General features: G+C 40.9%; 1 protein-coding gene across 4 annotated transcripts in view; it reads left to right on the forward strand.

Annotated features, from left to right (window-relative positions):
* Positions 1–16,284, forward strand: part of cntfr (ciliary neurotrophic factor receptor) — a 185,078-nt gene extending 168,794 nt beyond the window's left edge. For 3 of the 4 annotated variants that reach the window (XM_064308253.1, XM_064308252.1, XM_064308250.1), the window contains exons 7-8: positions 12,952–13,141; positions 14,593–16,284. In XM_064308253.1, the coding sequence (XP_064164323.1) occupies positions 12,952–13,141; positions 14,593–14,720 (318 nt within the window). In that variant the 3' untranslated portion in view covers positions 14,721–16,284. The remainder of the gene's footprint in view (positions 1–12,951; positions 13,142–14,592) is intronic. The other variant, XM_064308251.1, reaches the window with a different exon arrangement.

Here is a 16,284-nt window from a genome sequence, read left to right on the forward strand (position 1 = left end):
GCTATTCAATATTAAGAAGGGACAGCAAACAATGAAACTACACAACAGCATGAATCATTCAGAAAAGGAAAGGTCGACATAGCGATGACTGAATGTTCTAACGATGTCCTGCCAGCCAGTTTGATTATTTTGTTTAATTTCAATTTAATTTAAGGCCTGTAACAACGTGACGCCAGTGGCCCATTTCAAAATAAAGATGCAGTGCTGGAAATAATGACCAATTCCAATTCCAATTCCGTTCCGTTCTTATTTTAGTTTAGTCTCCGTATCCTGAATGCCCAAATGTAAATTGAGCTTGTGAGACATATATCTGAGTGTGTGCCTGAGACTGTCGTGTTTCCCACGGTGCACGGTGGGAACGAAACAACTTTAAACGTACACACGCTGCCGTGCGTTTTCATAATTAAAGTCGCCCGTGCTTTGTAGCGGCGAGAAATCGTTTTTTTAAAAAGGAGAAGCCGACGGAATTGGAGCTGTGAGTCGAAGGCACACTTTGCGTCTGTGGGCGTGGGTGGGGATGAACTAATTTAATTATATATTCAGTGCGGTTGAGCGCGGACCACCCATCGGGCAGCGGAGCGACCGCGTAGCTCGAGCGAGGAAGCGCGTTGCGCCAGATGTGCGCGCGTCGCGTGTAGCTGGGAGTGCGTAAAGAGTTCCCGGAGTCACAATCGGGCCCAGAGTTCCCCCATACAGAGCCGTGAGTAGCGGCAAGTTCCCTAATTAATGGAGTCCCCTCTCTTTGAGAAATGATTGGCTGCATGAATGCTATCCCACCCTGAGTGTGAGGCTGAGCACATTAGCTCTAAAACATCAGATCACTGAATATATAATTTAAATGTAAAACCTTAATGCTTTCATACTTAAACCCTATAAATGCAAATGAATTTCCTGCTAATTACTAACAAATCCAAAAGAACTGGTCCCACAAAAAAATGAATGAATTTTTTCACCATTTTTATTAACAGAATTATTTCCCATGATGATACACTTTGGTTTGGTGACATATTTCTCTGAACATCCGCAGAAGTTTTAAATCTTAACAGCATTTAAAGAGTTAAAGTATTGAAAATACATATTTGCCCAGGATCTGCTGTGTGTGTATACAACACCCCTCAAAATAAAAAATAAAAACTGCATTCCATTCACTTGCATCTTCTCAGCCAAACAGACACAAAGAGCTTTTCCTTAGATGTTTTTCTTTTTCATTCATTTATTCATTCTTCCTTTCATTTTCTTTTCCTTGACATGCTGCAACCCCCCCTCCTCCCTTTACCTCCGATGTGTTTAATAGGCTTTTGTGCATCTGCCAGAAGTCACTCTGTTCCTCCAACCAGCACTTAGATTAATCAATAGTCCCAGTACTGCAGTACCATTAGCATGGCAAAGGAAATTAGAGGGAAAAAAAGGTTATTCAGCTGTCTACCCTGATATTTAGCTCATGAAAGTCTAGACTCCCTCCCATCCCCCTGCTCCCTAATAGATAGGCAAACATTATGCGTGCACACACACACACTCACACACACAAACAATGCATTTGAAATTTGCACCCACCATCTCTCTCTCTCTTTCTCTCTCTCTCTCTCTGTCTCCTCCTTACTCACAGACACACACATGCACGCACACACACACACACATGCATGCACACACACACATACACACACATAAGGGAACATATGCACTATAATACAGGTGTTTGGGAAATAAATACTCTCTCTGGCATTCATGTAAACCAGAGGGGCAAATGTATTTTGTTGTGCATCTGCTATAGAGATAGGGTTATGCACACACACGCACACACATTTGTGCACACATGCACACACTTTTTCCCTGTTGCATCCTGTTGCATTAATTCACTCTACTTTACCCCATCCCACTGAATGCATTTTCTAATAAACAACAATCATTTAATGAGGCATGCTTATTATAAACGTGTTTCTTTAAAATTCAGATTTCCTTCCCCGATTACCATTTAAAAGGAAATTCATGAGTGTGTATTGATCAAAAGGCAAAAGATTATTAATTATCCATTAGATGTCTCTCGTTTTCGAACAAAACCATGACACTACATGTTAATTTAAGAATCGTATTGTTTCATGGTAACAATTCGCTTGAAGCATGACGTAAGAGCCAGAGAATCTCTCATTAAAAGCAACAAAACATGAGCACCGTAAGACCTTAAGTACATATTGCAAGGGACTGCTTTGCCAAAATTGATCTAGCCTCATAAGATCTTATACAATATTGTGGATGATTTAAAGCCTCATTTTCATCACCATTTCATACTCACTCTTATTTAATTATATTTTAACTGAATTCTTATAAAATATTTAAAACGTTTTATTTATTTTTTAATTTTATTTACATTTTTTTGAATTGACAAAATAGTGATTTACTAGGGTGCCAAAAATGGCCTTAGGAATCAAAACAAAAAGGTTTCAAAATGCTCCAGTGTAGCTTGCATTGTAATTTGCATGATGGAATATTTAATTATTATAATATTATTTAAAAAGAGTATATAGATGTTTTGTTTGTTGGTCATTGTGTCGAAATTACAAAATGAAGCACATTTGCGCACATAGCATAGACACACACAGCATTGCCCTTTAATGCTGTTTGTTGAAGTATACTAGCTACTTAAATATATTATACAATATAGCATAGTACTACATTTTCCTAAAGTCAAATTCAGTATCTGGAGCTGTAGAAAAATGTGACGATTTCAGAAAATTCATTTTGAATTATTATGTACAGGCATTCTTGCAATGATGCCTAACTTTTGTATCTTTGTTTTGATCTTAGGATGTCATATAAACTTGTTTTCCACTTTCAATCAGACTCTTGCTACATATTGTGGCAGCACACTGTCATAATAATCTTTTTTGCCTTTCAGGGGGGTTTAAGTGGGTGTAATAGCACCAAATCAGTGAATGAATTCATTCTTGACTCTTGTTCACCCTGTCAGAGTCTTATCACTGCTTTGAACAGGTTCGTGTGAAACCTAACATTCAGGTTGGAAATTATGAATCAAACAACCCTATCAGTTCCCCGTATGCTTTTTTCCACACTAAATATTTCCGTCTTTATTCAGCCGTTTAGCCAGATTAAACTGGCATCACGTCGGACCGCATTGGAAATTTCAAATTAATAGCGAGGCGGTTTAGTTGTCAATGCTAGCTTCGTTTTTTGATGCAAGATGAATACCAACCAAAGGATTTTCTTCATAAGCAAAACACCTACACAGAAAGGTGACAAATTTCTTTTTTTTGTGCAGTAAGACCTCAGAGTTAAGTACTGGCTAATCCAAGCACTGTTCATAACCAAACATATTATGAACCTGGATGTAGCATGATCAATATGTTATCATGAATGCAAAAATGTGGTCATTAAACTGAAACAAGTGTCATTTTTGATTGATGAAATACTGAAAATGCACCACCCCATCTATAACTACCCTTGCCCAAGTCTATCTAAAATCAAGTTTTTGAGGGGCACAAGTTTCTGAGAGTTGTATATTGCAATACCTACGTGCAGTAATACCCACATACTTGCTCATGTACAATAAAACGTTTGCGTGTGATTGTGGTTTTTCAACGCTCTATTAAGCACACTAGTTCTTTTACGGTGCTATAGAAGCAGTTTACATTGAGCTGGGTAGACTGCAGCCACCTGCTCATTAGCTGACCGCTGCTCACCTTCCAATGTTCCTTTGCTGATACGGTGTCCTTAGTGGCACAATAAGAACCATCCCTAATTTGCTTTGACCTTGCAGTTCGGTCTCCGTATCCTTTTACCTGCTGCTCTTTTTCTGGTCAGTAGCTTTCAGGCTCTCTGTTATTGATGCACATATACTCTTTCTTTATGACTCACTGTTTGTAATGCTTCTGAGAGAAGAGGACGGATAGTATTGCTTTTCTAAACAGTTGTCTACTACAGGTTATTTTTATTCCTTATGCCACATGATTTTAATACCCATGCCACTCTGTATCTAGGTAGAGATTTAATATCGAAATTAGATAAGGAGCATGTGTCAGCAGTACTGCAAAAGGATGCAATGTTAGAAAGTCAACAGTGCTTAATATACACACATGGCTAAAGAAACTCAAATGGTTAGCAGAAAATGTAAAAAATAGGAGAGGTCACTGAGAAGACAGAGGCTCCTTACAGCCTTTTATCATAAGATCTAAGGGCTGATTCATTAATAATGCATTGTTATTGCAGCTTCTCCTAACTTTTTTTGTATCTGAATTGTATCTGCAACCAGCTATGTCTAGCTCATGAAATTATTAATGTTAAATGACAAATTGCACATTCAATTGAAATGCATTGGTTCTGGTCATAATTAATAAAAAGCAGTCCTTTTGCATAATGGAAAAGTCACGGAAATTAGTCTAATATACTACTGCCCTTGATCAGTAATGGAAAAAAAGTTTTACAGTGAGAAAAATATATGCATCTTTCTTGTTTACTCTTGATGTCACTTATCATCAAGTTTTGCAATATGATTGTGTTAGAAGAGCAGATAAAAGAGCAGTTTACAAATTCATTTCAGTACCAAACATCATTGGTCACTGGAGACCATCATTGGAGACCAAATATTTTGTGCCAAAAAATGACTTGCAAACAATGAGCTTTATAGCTCACAGTAGCCCTGTTTATTATATAAATAAAAATCTTATTGCATAAGTAATTAAAAAAAAAACAAAATTATACACTCGTTCTTAATATGGCATGTCATGGATAATATAAAGCTGATTTGAGTTGGAATCGTGGAAGAGACAGTCCTATGAAAAAAACAGAGACTTAACTAAAGCATTGTGTGCTCCACAAAGAGAAAAGTACTGGAAAAATGCTAATATCTATGATGGATGTGACCCCTCATCTGGTGAAATATGAATGCAGTCAGCTGTAGAATTCAGTCATGCACAAAATCCATTCTTTCTGATTATGAATCAATTTGATCATCTCGATTCGCAAGATGGACACATGATGAGACGAGAAGGCGCATTATTATAGAAGCAAGCTGTGCTTGATGTTGGTATCCACGGCAATCTTCACAAACAGGTGTCTGTGATCACCTGTGGAGCAGTAAGTGGATTAGTCACTGGCGGGGAGAAAGGTCTGAGCTGGCAATGTTTTGCGATTTGTTTTTCAGTCCGGATGGAAGAGCAAACCTCTTGTTTGTTTGAAATATTCTCAGCTGGTTTTCTGATTTGTTGAAGATGCCTCTGTTTTGCTGGAATGGCTCAGTAAGCAACCGACTTTGTGCTGAATTGATTGATTGAAGCTTTTTTAAAGTTCTTGATGTTTTTTGTTGTTGTAGCACTAATTAATTGTGCAGGCTGTTGTTAATTAACCAGTATACTTAACGAATCGCATTTGCGCAATAATGTGCGCATCTCCAAAACCCATATGCATATAGAACATGACATGTGCACATCATTACGGTCTTGTTACCACACTAATGGTGAGATCTAACTGAGTCACATAGACTTGGGTGGCTGTTATTTCAAACACAGATTTTTTGTTTCTTTGAAAAGACAATCCTCTTAACAGATTCAACTGGAATATTGCAGCACAATGTTTTAAAAATGCATTAATTAGAATTCCCTGAACAGATGTCATTGTGGGGCTAGGAAATATAATTCTGGGCTGTATTCTTGCAGGCTCATGTGTAACAATACGTAAATTATGTTATGGAAGTAAACATTTTGCAGTTAACAGTAAAAAAAAGTCAGCACTTTGTTTCAGTCCTGTTTCACTACGATAACATGTATGTCACCATTTTGGATGCTGGAAAGCCAAATCTTTACTCTTACAGTGACATGTATAATGAAACTTTGGTGACATCGAGATTCATTTCCCAGTTTTTCCATTCTGCAGGGGTTTAGACAAGTTCAATTCAAAAACGGTAAATTATTTCAGTGAAGGAAAATACGTTCAAGATGCTGCATGAGAAGACCGTACGTGAATGAAAATGGGTGCTGGTGTTTCAGGTCCTCGTGCGGTTTTTGGGTCTTTTATTATACAGTATATTCTGAACCGTGACCGAAGACTTAAGGTGGGGCACCGTGTGAACCGTTGCCCTCCTACGGTTTAGCTCCACCGCCCCACGCGGGACGGGCTCGGCGTTCCTCTGTACGAAACGTGAAGGTCCGCAAGATCGGCGACACGCCGCAGAATAAAACGAGCGATTCTTCTCGTTTCGACGTACCGTACGGCTGCTAGCCGCGCGCTCGCGCGGATTCCGCGGTAATGACTGAAGGGCGGATTAAGAACAGCGTGCTGAGGCTGTGACTCGCTAGCCGCCCGGGCGAAACGCAGTAATTGCCTGACCGTAGGAATTAAGGTGCGGAGGGGGGGGGTGAGGGTTTTGCTAACGGGATCGCGGTGGGCGGGCACCCGTTAAACGTTTCGGGCCGGGGCCGCGGCGGTGAGCTCGGCGGCAGGGCTTGATTTAGGCGCGTGTTGGGCGCCTGTGTGGGACGGGCTCTCATTAGCTTGACGGACAGGCCCCGTTCTGCCCAGGCACTTTCATCCCATCAGCGGAAAGTTAGCCGTGGAAGCGCTGGTGTCGTTTAATTGCTTTTCTCTCCGTGACGGTAGCGCCGCGCGCTCCCCCAGCGTGCTGAACATATTTACATTCCCAGCGAGGTTTAACAGCACTTCAGAGAGAGAGAGAGGGCGATGTTTTTTTTTTTTTTTTAAACTTCCTCCCAAATTTGACGGTACAGAGCCAATTAAAGATAGTCATGCACGGTCGGTGTGTCAGAATTATTTTACTGTAAACAACGGCTCCTGAGACTACATCAGGGGTCTGTTGGGGTTACGGGGTCAGCCGAACATTGTGTTTGTGTGCGAGAGGGGAAGAAAAAAAACTTTCGGGTTCCCGCTGAACCCAGAGAAGCTGTCCAGCAGCTTTTGGAAAGGGGACGTTCGCTGAATCGGCCCTAGATACACAGTAGCGTGCAAGAAGCCCAAGAATTTGAGTCTCGAATAAAAGAATTTAGTTCCCTCAAAGCGTTGATTTGCATACCAAAAGCCTGGAGTCAGGGTCGGGTGTTATAGTTAAATCTGAAGGGATGGCAGAGTTAGAAGGGGTCGGTATCCCTTCCTTTATGTAATCTCCGGAGAATGTTCAAATCTCCCTACTCCCTGTTTTCCCCACACTGTATGGTTAAGCTCCTCTCAATGGTGCTGTCCGGAACAAAGAGCGAATGCATAATGCCCCTTTTAATGCCGCGCAACTGAAATTCATTAGGATGTTCAGGTGTAGGTGTAATGTTCTAAGGAACCGCGGAAGAAAAATAGATCAGATGCGACGGTCGTGTTAAGGTGATATTATGTTTTTGAGGATGAATCCTTGACATTTGACCTCTTCAGTTTCCACACACACACACACACACACACACACATATGAGGCATCATACTCTGTGAAGTACTTGTTTCACAGTGACAAAAACAGCTCCATTCGTTTTCACTCAGTCAGGATATTAATCTTCCCATAAGAAATGTGTAACCCTGATTTTGAAGCGACACCTGCTCCTGTTACCAGCAGATTCAGGCCCTCTTGCATGCACAGTTGCTGCTAAACACTTCAGTTCTGTGTGTATAAGTACTGCAAGGCTCAAGCGCTTACTGACTTTCGTAAAACACGGTGTAGGTAAGCCAATTCTCTCAGCATCCTTTTTTGGCTTTTACCTGTGTACAATAGAACCTACCCTAATCATACCGATTAATCACAAAAATCCTTTGATACAGTAGCTTTAGCCTGTGAAATCCATTAAATTAACTGATATTTTATTTATTGTTAATTATGAACTAATTAAACAAATACACAAAGAACGAGTGGGTGGTGAGACAGCCATATTCATAGGTGTTGAGGTACTGATATATGATGATAGCTTTTTTTAGTCTTAGCTCTTTGTTCACAGGACCGCATGAATAATTTATTTAGAAAAGATGCATTTCTGATGTGATATATATTTCATAACTGCTCGGTCTGAGTATAACCTGATAGAACAGGATATGTGAATGAGAGGAGAGTTGATTCTGTTCCTGCGTGTGATGGATTCTCTGACTCCACTACTGTGTACAGTCAAACCTGCTGGGAATTATTGAAATCGCAATGAATAAAAGGAAAAATAAATATTTCATACGTTAAAAAAATAAACCATAAACAAAACTATATTCGCAAGGGTTTATCTACAGCCTTGAAGATTATATGCTTTATGCATCTAGGTAAGTTTTTTTATTTTTTTTATTGGGTGGAACATGGCGAAAAAAATGTTTAGTTTTTGTACTCTTATTTTTTATTTTTATTAACTAAGATCTAGTACATTACATCCGGTTGCCACGATGCATCCTTTGAGTAAGTGTTTTTGTGTACAGCGTATGAAGAGGTGGCTCCTCTTCCTGTAGGCCTTGACCACAATACACTCGATATCAGGACCCAAGCTTCTCTACACAGCATCCAAGAGACCGGGTTTAGTGGTGTGGCTCTGCAAACAGTTACTCAGCCTGATTTCTCATCCTCAGAGTCGTTTAAATTTAGAATGAAGCGGCGTAAACTGGCGGTTAAGAATCCGCTCAAGTTTTACTGGCCATTTTGGTTTGGGGAAAGCCTGCTCATGGGAAGGGGGGTGGGGGGTGGTGGGGGTGGGGGGGCGGAATGGTTCGCATCGCATTGCGGTTTCGGCAATTTGGGCTTTTATTGACTGCAGCTGTAACCTTTCTGGTGGTTCACACATCTGGTTGGGCGAAACATTAGTGTAAATGGGACAGATTAAGATCTGTTTAATCTTCACAGTAAGGTTTTCGGGGGGTATGCGATGTATTTATAAAATCGGTCGATACGATGTCTTTGAAGACCATGAAAATGCCTTCAAAGCTTGCTGTAACACCACTCCTATTTGTATCACTGTCGTCTTACAGTGTAATTTCAAATTCATTTTACTGTAAAACTCTAGAATTTATGTTTTTCGTTTACTTGAATATTCATGTTTGTTTGTCTTCTCCTTTACCAGTTTATATTTCTCAGTATAAAATGCCTGAAGAAATGTTGGAAGAAATGCAATTTCACCCAACTACGTGCTCTTTTTCTTAAAAGAAACTTTGCCTCTTAAGAAAATGCAGATGAGATACAAAATATATGGAAAAAAATGACAGTTATTTTGTAATGTGAGATTTCTGTGAGCAGTTGAACGTGTTAGAGTGTTGTTCAACTCTGTTGTTTTTTTTTAACCTTTTCAATAACTTTGTTATTGTTTTTCTTATTGAATATCTTAAAATTTTTATTTGTTCATTGTTTTGAATGTTATGTGTGAAGCACTTTGTAACTTTTATTTGCATAAGTGCTATATAAATAAATAAATTAATAATAAAAATAATAATAATAATAATAATTATTATTATTATTATATTCCAGGTTTAAAATAGAAAGCTAAAATGTATCAATCCAAATCAACTGCAATGTTTGTGAACAATGTTTTTGAATGCAAATAGTTAACCGCACGGGATGAAAACAAGAAAGTAATGACACTGTGAAAACTAAATGACAAAATGCTGGCTGGTTATTGCATACCCTTAATGAAATTAGGCCTATAAACGTAATGCTTGAGTGTTCAGATAAAGGCGCACATTTCCTGTCAAAGTGGGGAGTCTGTCTTTGAAGATAAAGAGTGCAACTCAACAGGACTAATTTGGTCTTTTCCACACTGGCAGTGTTGTGTGGAAGTGGCAGTTTGGCGTGTCTTGCGGTTCACTCAGTAAATTAAAAAGCAGTCTTAGCACTTAATTGCAGCACAGTCATCATGACGGGCTTTGGCGGAAGGAATCACAAATGGCAGGAATCAAAGAGAAGGCAGGAAAATGGCTTATTTTACCAATAACTTTATTTCCGAAAGAAAGAGGAGTCCAGGCAATTTATATAAAAAAGTGGTTTGCGAAGTTTCTCCCTGTCTTGACTGAACTTTGAAGAAGAAAAAAAACTGTATTTGTTTATATCTTTAAGATTGGAGCATATGGGGGGGGGGGTGGGGGTGGGGGGAATTGCCTTTGCAGACATGGGGGTAGACTTACTATTACCAAGTGGGGGTAGGGGGAATGTGGTGCGATGATGGAATTTGTAATTGCGGTCCGGGGTGAGGGGGGAGTGGCGAATGTACCAGGATGGGGGCAGGGGGGATGGTTGAGATCGTGGGCCATGGGGTTTGAGATGCCACTTGTAGACATGCACCCCCCCATGCCCATCACCCGCTCCCCTTCATCTCCACCAATTAATTGGAGCCATTCCTCGGAACACATTCAAGAGAGACCGTCACAGTGCCCCCTAGTGGTGGGAATTATATGTGCGGCGGTCGGGCCAAAGGTGCAGTGCTGATCTGGGCAGATAGCTGAGAGCGCAGCTGGGGCGGTGTGGGAGAGGAGGGCTTTTAGAAAGCATCACGCCATGTGTCAACTTATCAGCAGACAGTGGAGACTGCTGTCTGGCTCCCTTACAAATTGGCTTCCTCAGATTTCATCTCCAGCTCTGGCTGCTAGAGCCTATTCTCCGGAGCAAATTCCCTTCAGATGCTCTGTTTGCATTGAAAAACAAACAAGCTGCAGCGCTTGTTTGCTGATGTTTTTTTGAGGATACATATGCTGAAATACAAAGATCAATTCTGAGACAATTTTGTGTCACATGAAACGTTTTTTTATTTATTTTTTATTATTGTGATGTCATTGCAGACATCTACGTTAGGTCATTTTGGCTGTATACAGCAGGCTCTTGCTCATAGAAGGCTGTGTTATTGCATGCAGGTGCTTGAAACAGGCCGCGTTGGCTTGTGTGACACCGAGCGGTCCGACCGCTGTCTGAGCCGTGCTGGGGGAAGGTATTACTCCAGGATCGGAACATGTGTGTCGTAAAATATGTGCGTATAACAAGACGTGTCTCTGGCAGAGTTGACTGGGTTGGAATCAGATGGAATTCCCAGACTAGATAAGCTACGAGAATTACGCCCCTCCTGTTCTAGACGGAGATCAAATCGCGTGCACGTCAGTGGTTCTCAACCAGAAGTGCATGTGTCCCCACGGGGAGCGAGTAATCAATCTGGGTGCGAAAATGTTTGCTTGTCTAAGGCGAGCCATGTGTATTCTTCTGCATATCACTGACATTCTTTATCGGTGGTGAAATTGTATTACTACACAAGAAACAAACAGGCTTTGCAAGGATGAGTTTTATATTCAAGGCGCTCAGCCACAGAGATGTGTCATCTTTGCTTATCCAGGGAATTTGGTGGAAGATCAAAGTTACACGGTAGTCCCTGAATCTTGCTCTCATGTTTTCAAAGATCTATTATTTACAACTCTTATTTTTTATTTTTTTATTTTGTTATTGCAAAAAATGACAAAGCCATCTTATGTACTAGTCTGGGAATATATTAATAATGAATTAATGAACAAACTTTAATCTGTACTTGAAAGCAGCAGAAATTGATGTTTGACTAGTAAATGTTGAACTTTAATTTTATTGTTTCGTTAAACAGTGGTAGCAGCAGAAATTTTGCCAATAAAGGTTTCAATTGAGGTTAGTTTATCTCCTAAAATGATGGTTTAAACATGACTTTGATATTGCCATGTCAAACATTTACTGGATGGCATGGTCTGAATAGTTTGGATTTGGGTGGTTTCCCATCCATAGGTGGTCTAGTTCAGTGGATCAGCTTGTCTTTATTGAGTTAATTAACGTGCAATGCTTGAGCAGTACTTTTACAAGCCATTCATGTTTTGATAGAGAAACTAAAAATTAAACACAACTGACTGTGTGTGTACTAAGAAGTTATTTTGAAAATTATATGTATTTTTTTAAAGTCACATTAAACCCCATGTGACCTGGATTTTGTTGCAAAAAGACAATAAAATCTGGAACTCATAACTGTTGTTCATCTATCAATTTAAGTTACTGCTGACTGCCTTCCATCTGCACTAAAGCAATAATTATATCATATTAAAAAAGCAATAAAACTAAAGCACTAAAGCAGTAATTATTACAGAAACCCTGTTGCATAGTTTTGTGGCGTGATGTACAGTTTTTGTGTAAATGAGCCCCCTGTTGTTGTTCAAATCTAGGAAGCACAGAAAAAATGAACATTCACTTAGAGTAATAAAAATGAAACTCTGTATTAATCTCAATATTTTTCTTCACCCAAAAACAATACCCTTTGCTCTCTGAACGAGAAACATGAAACCATTAAAAGTGACAATGTTGTTGCTGTGAAACATGAAACGAACAAAGATATGGAAATCTTATTATATTTATTTAAAAACGACTACATTTTTTTCCCTCTGTGCTGTTCAGTCTCACGGAGGAGGCTGCCGCAAGGAAGAGAGTTCCCAGCTGACTATCCGATTCCTTTCTGTCGGCTCGGCGAACTCGTTTCTTCGTCTGCCCGAAATGCCAAGCCGCCCTCTTTCTGCGTGTTTCCGCTGATGTGAGGAGTGGCGCACCGGATGGACCGTCTCCCCCATCTGTAACCGCTTGAGCGGGCCGTGATGTCAGACGGCGCGTGGGGGGGGGCGCAGGGCCGTGATGGATGTAGCGGATGAGTCATGTACCCTTGGCCATCTTCGCCGTCCCTTATTTTACACTCTCCGTTCAGCTGCGGCGTATTAGCCCGACTCCCCCCCTGCCCCCCCACCACCCCCCATCCCACTCCCCACGCGAATCGAAACGCGGATTTGTGTGAAGTCCTTCCCTCCTTCTGAGCGCGCTCCCCGGGCACAGCGCGTCCCAGGACTCGGTTTCCCATGAGCACACGCGGGTCTCGGGCGACCCTCGCGTCGCCGAAGGCCGCAGTACGGCGTATCCGTCCGCGCTCGACGTCGCGCTTCCAGTGTGCCCTCTGTGACTGACATTAATTGTGCTCACCCCCCCCCCCCTTCCCTGCTCTTGATTGGTTGTTTCAGGTGGAACTGTCTGACAGCACCGCCCACACCATTACCGACGCCTACGCGGGGAAGGAGTACATTATCCAGGTGGCAGCTAAGGACACGGAGATCGGGACGTGGAGCGACTGGAGCGTGGCAGTTCACGCCACTCCGTGGATGGAGGAGCCCAAGCAGATCACGTCCACCACCGAGGCAGAGGCCATTTTAGGTGCGTTTTCCCCGTCAGACCGGCCCTCCTGGTGTTACCTACGCACCACCAAAGTACCAGAATAACTCCATTCAAGATCTTTTTCATTGTTTCCCAGTCAAACACATAGTTTTCGCGCCGTCATTAGTGTTGAACTCAATGCACCTTTAAATCCTCAGACTTTAAGCTGAACCCAAGCCGCTGTAATCAAACAAGGAGCGAAATCTTGCACTTGTAACTCAACACTGCCCTCTACTGTCTCCTGCCGCAAGTGCGCTTGAAAGGGCAAGCAGATGCCCTTTATCCAGGGCTCTGAACGGAGTCTATTGAAAGGGCCTGAGAAAATAAACTGAGGCCATTCCAGGGTTTAAAATGAAACAAAACGTACATTGTGCACAGCACAATGGAATTCCTCCAAAAATAAACACTCTCCAGGGCGGCGAAACGGCGTCCAGCCGGCTATGCACAAGGCTGAGAAAGATGATAAGAATCCAAAAATCCAACAGACGGAATGCAATCGTGCATGACTTGAGCGCATCACGGAAAGTAGTGTGCATTTCACTGTATAAATAGCTCTGGACAGCTTCAAGACCGCGCTCAGAAGCGCTATCTTATAACTGCTGACGTGATCATTTTCATTCTGTGGAAGGTATTGAATTTGGTCGCTCACTCCCGATCTCGCCGCTCTATATATTATTTCCGTCTATATTTAGCAAAAGGAAATCAAAAGTCAGCAGAGTGAAAGTCTTTGAACTGTCAGTGGTTGGTGTTTAATATCCCAACACTCTCCCAGTGCACTTTTGTTTTCCCTTTGCGAAATGCTTCACAGTACCATTCTGTTCCCCATAAATCTTGGAGTAATATATATATATTTTTTTCAATAACGCGTCTCACCGGAAGCCAACGAAAATGTGATTTAATTTGCGCACACATTCCTCTCAAGTCATTTCACACATCACCAATCTATGCAAATAATATCATAACACAAGCAAATTATAATTGGAAAAAAAAAAATAAATAAACTAATTCATACATGCAGCTGCTTTGAATGCCCAGCCTCACACCTGCAGTATTAGCACCAATACCAAACCGTCAGCACGATGCAACACGCCCTCCAGTAGATAGCACATGTATCGCCACATCATCAGTGCGAAATTTAGTCGAGTTTCAAGAAACGTGACAGAAATTATTATTCTGATGCACAGAAAAGTGTAAGACAGCACACGATACATATTTACACCGCTCTGGCCACGCTCCATTAATGCTTGCGCCATACACACTTTTATGTTCGCGTAATTATTTTAAAGGGTATGGATAGTTGATGAGGAGACCTGTGATTTGCGCCCACGCGTTCCAATGAGCTGACGCTTTTTTATGATGCGTGCTAATGGGTTTTATTAGCTCGCGATGCACTCAATGTTTGTAACCGGATAAGCGCTCTGCTCTGACGTAGCTCTGTCGCTCTCCTCCAGAGACCACACCCTCCCCAGCCCCTCCCTCGGCAAAGCCCCAGCTGGGCAGCCCATTGGGCGGAAGCTCGGCGCTCCTGTGGTCATCTCACCTGCTCCTGGCGTCCGTTCTTCTGTCCGTCATGTGGTGAGTGACAGACAGGTGGAAACAGTCTGACGTTGAGAGCCTGGTTTACTGAGACTTTTAGCGGGTGCAAAACCGTTTAGCACATGCAAAACCAATAACGTGATCGATGATTGGTGGTGGTGTTTGTTTCGCACCAATCACTGATTGTGTTATTGTGTTGTGTTATGCCATACAGGTCTTAGTGAACCAGGTCCTAAATTTCAATCGCAAACAATTTTCTTTCGTTACTTTTCCAAACGTGCTTTCTTGAAACTAAAGTTGTGAGTCACGACTATATGTTATGTACAATGCCTATTAAAGAGTTGAAATCAAATTTAGCATAATTTGAATATTTGAAGAGGACGTGCTGCATCAACAAAGGAATGCACTGTTAGAAACTGATCATCTAAGGGGAACTCAAACAGTGTCCTTATTGGCCAGTGTATGGTCACACCTTTTCCATATCTGAAACTCCACGAGGAATGGAGTTTCTCTTTTTTTAACGTAACTTTTTTGTTTTGTTTTATACAGATGTCTATGTTTCATTCCTGTGGAAGAAATTGAGGAAACTCTTCTATTTCTATTTTGCACATGTTAATGGATATCGTGCATTGATAATTTAAGTCAAGTTTGTCGCAAAGAAAACAAAGATCAAATATATTTGACAAAAGTAACAATGTCAGCAAAAATGCCCACACAGGCACAGTTGTGTACATCAAGGGGAAGCAAAAGATTTGGGAACATACGACTGAAAAGACTTATTTGTCCGGCCACAGAAGAAGGAATTTCATTTTTCTTTTCTTTCTTGTCATATTGATCATTTTTTTGTGATTTTGTTAGCCAAGTGGTTGTAGAAATGGTACACTTTGTCTCTCACTCTTTACAGTTACATACAGCTATCTCATCATACCAAAGACATATTTTGAAATTTTTTTCCCCATAATCCTTGGCTTCCCGAACACTGTGCCTGTGTAGCGAGGATGAGCCCCAGAGCGGAAATACCAGGAATCTGTGTCCAATGCTAGCAGCAAGATGAAAGAACTAACCGTTTTCTTGGGGGAACTATTGCGTTTTATTTTTTACTGATTTTTTTTTTCAACTTGTGTCGTGATGGTATTAAAAAAAAAAGAAAGAAAAAAGCGATTCTATTCCACCTGCCTGTCACGGACTGTGTTTTTTTTTAACTTATGAATTTGAGACGTGTTTGTCTCTTATGAACAAGCCCTGGGCTGAGACGTGCCGTTTCGCTTACAATTTCATTGCCTTTGCAAATTTGTTTTTGCAATTACATTTTAGCAGGCATCTCAAGTTAATATGTTATTCAAAAATATAGTTGGGCTTTATGTATTTGTTTACTATTACACAAAAAAATGTACAATTTAGGATGTTAGGTTTTACAGACGTTCATAACTGCTTAATTCCCCAGATCATATTTTGTAAACTACAATATGTATCTTTAACATGAAAAAAGTTTATTATTTAATAATGTATGTATTAGCTTTAGATTCTTGTAACCTATATCTGGGTTCTTTTTATAGATGTATATAAAATGAGAGGTTGTTCATTAAATGTGACCATTTCACACTGAA

Source organism: Anguilla rostrata, chromosome 14, assembly GCF_018555375.3.
Source record: "Anguilla rostrata isolate EN2019 chromosome 14, ASM1855537v3, whole genome shotgun sequence".
In the NCBI taxonomy this organism is placed as follows: domain Eukaryota; kingdom Metazoa; phylum Chordata; class Actinopteri; order Anguilliformes; family Anguillidae; genus Anguilla; species Anguilla rostrata.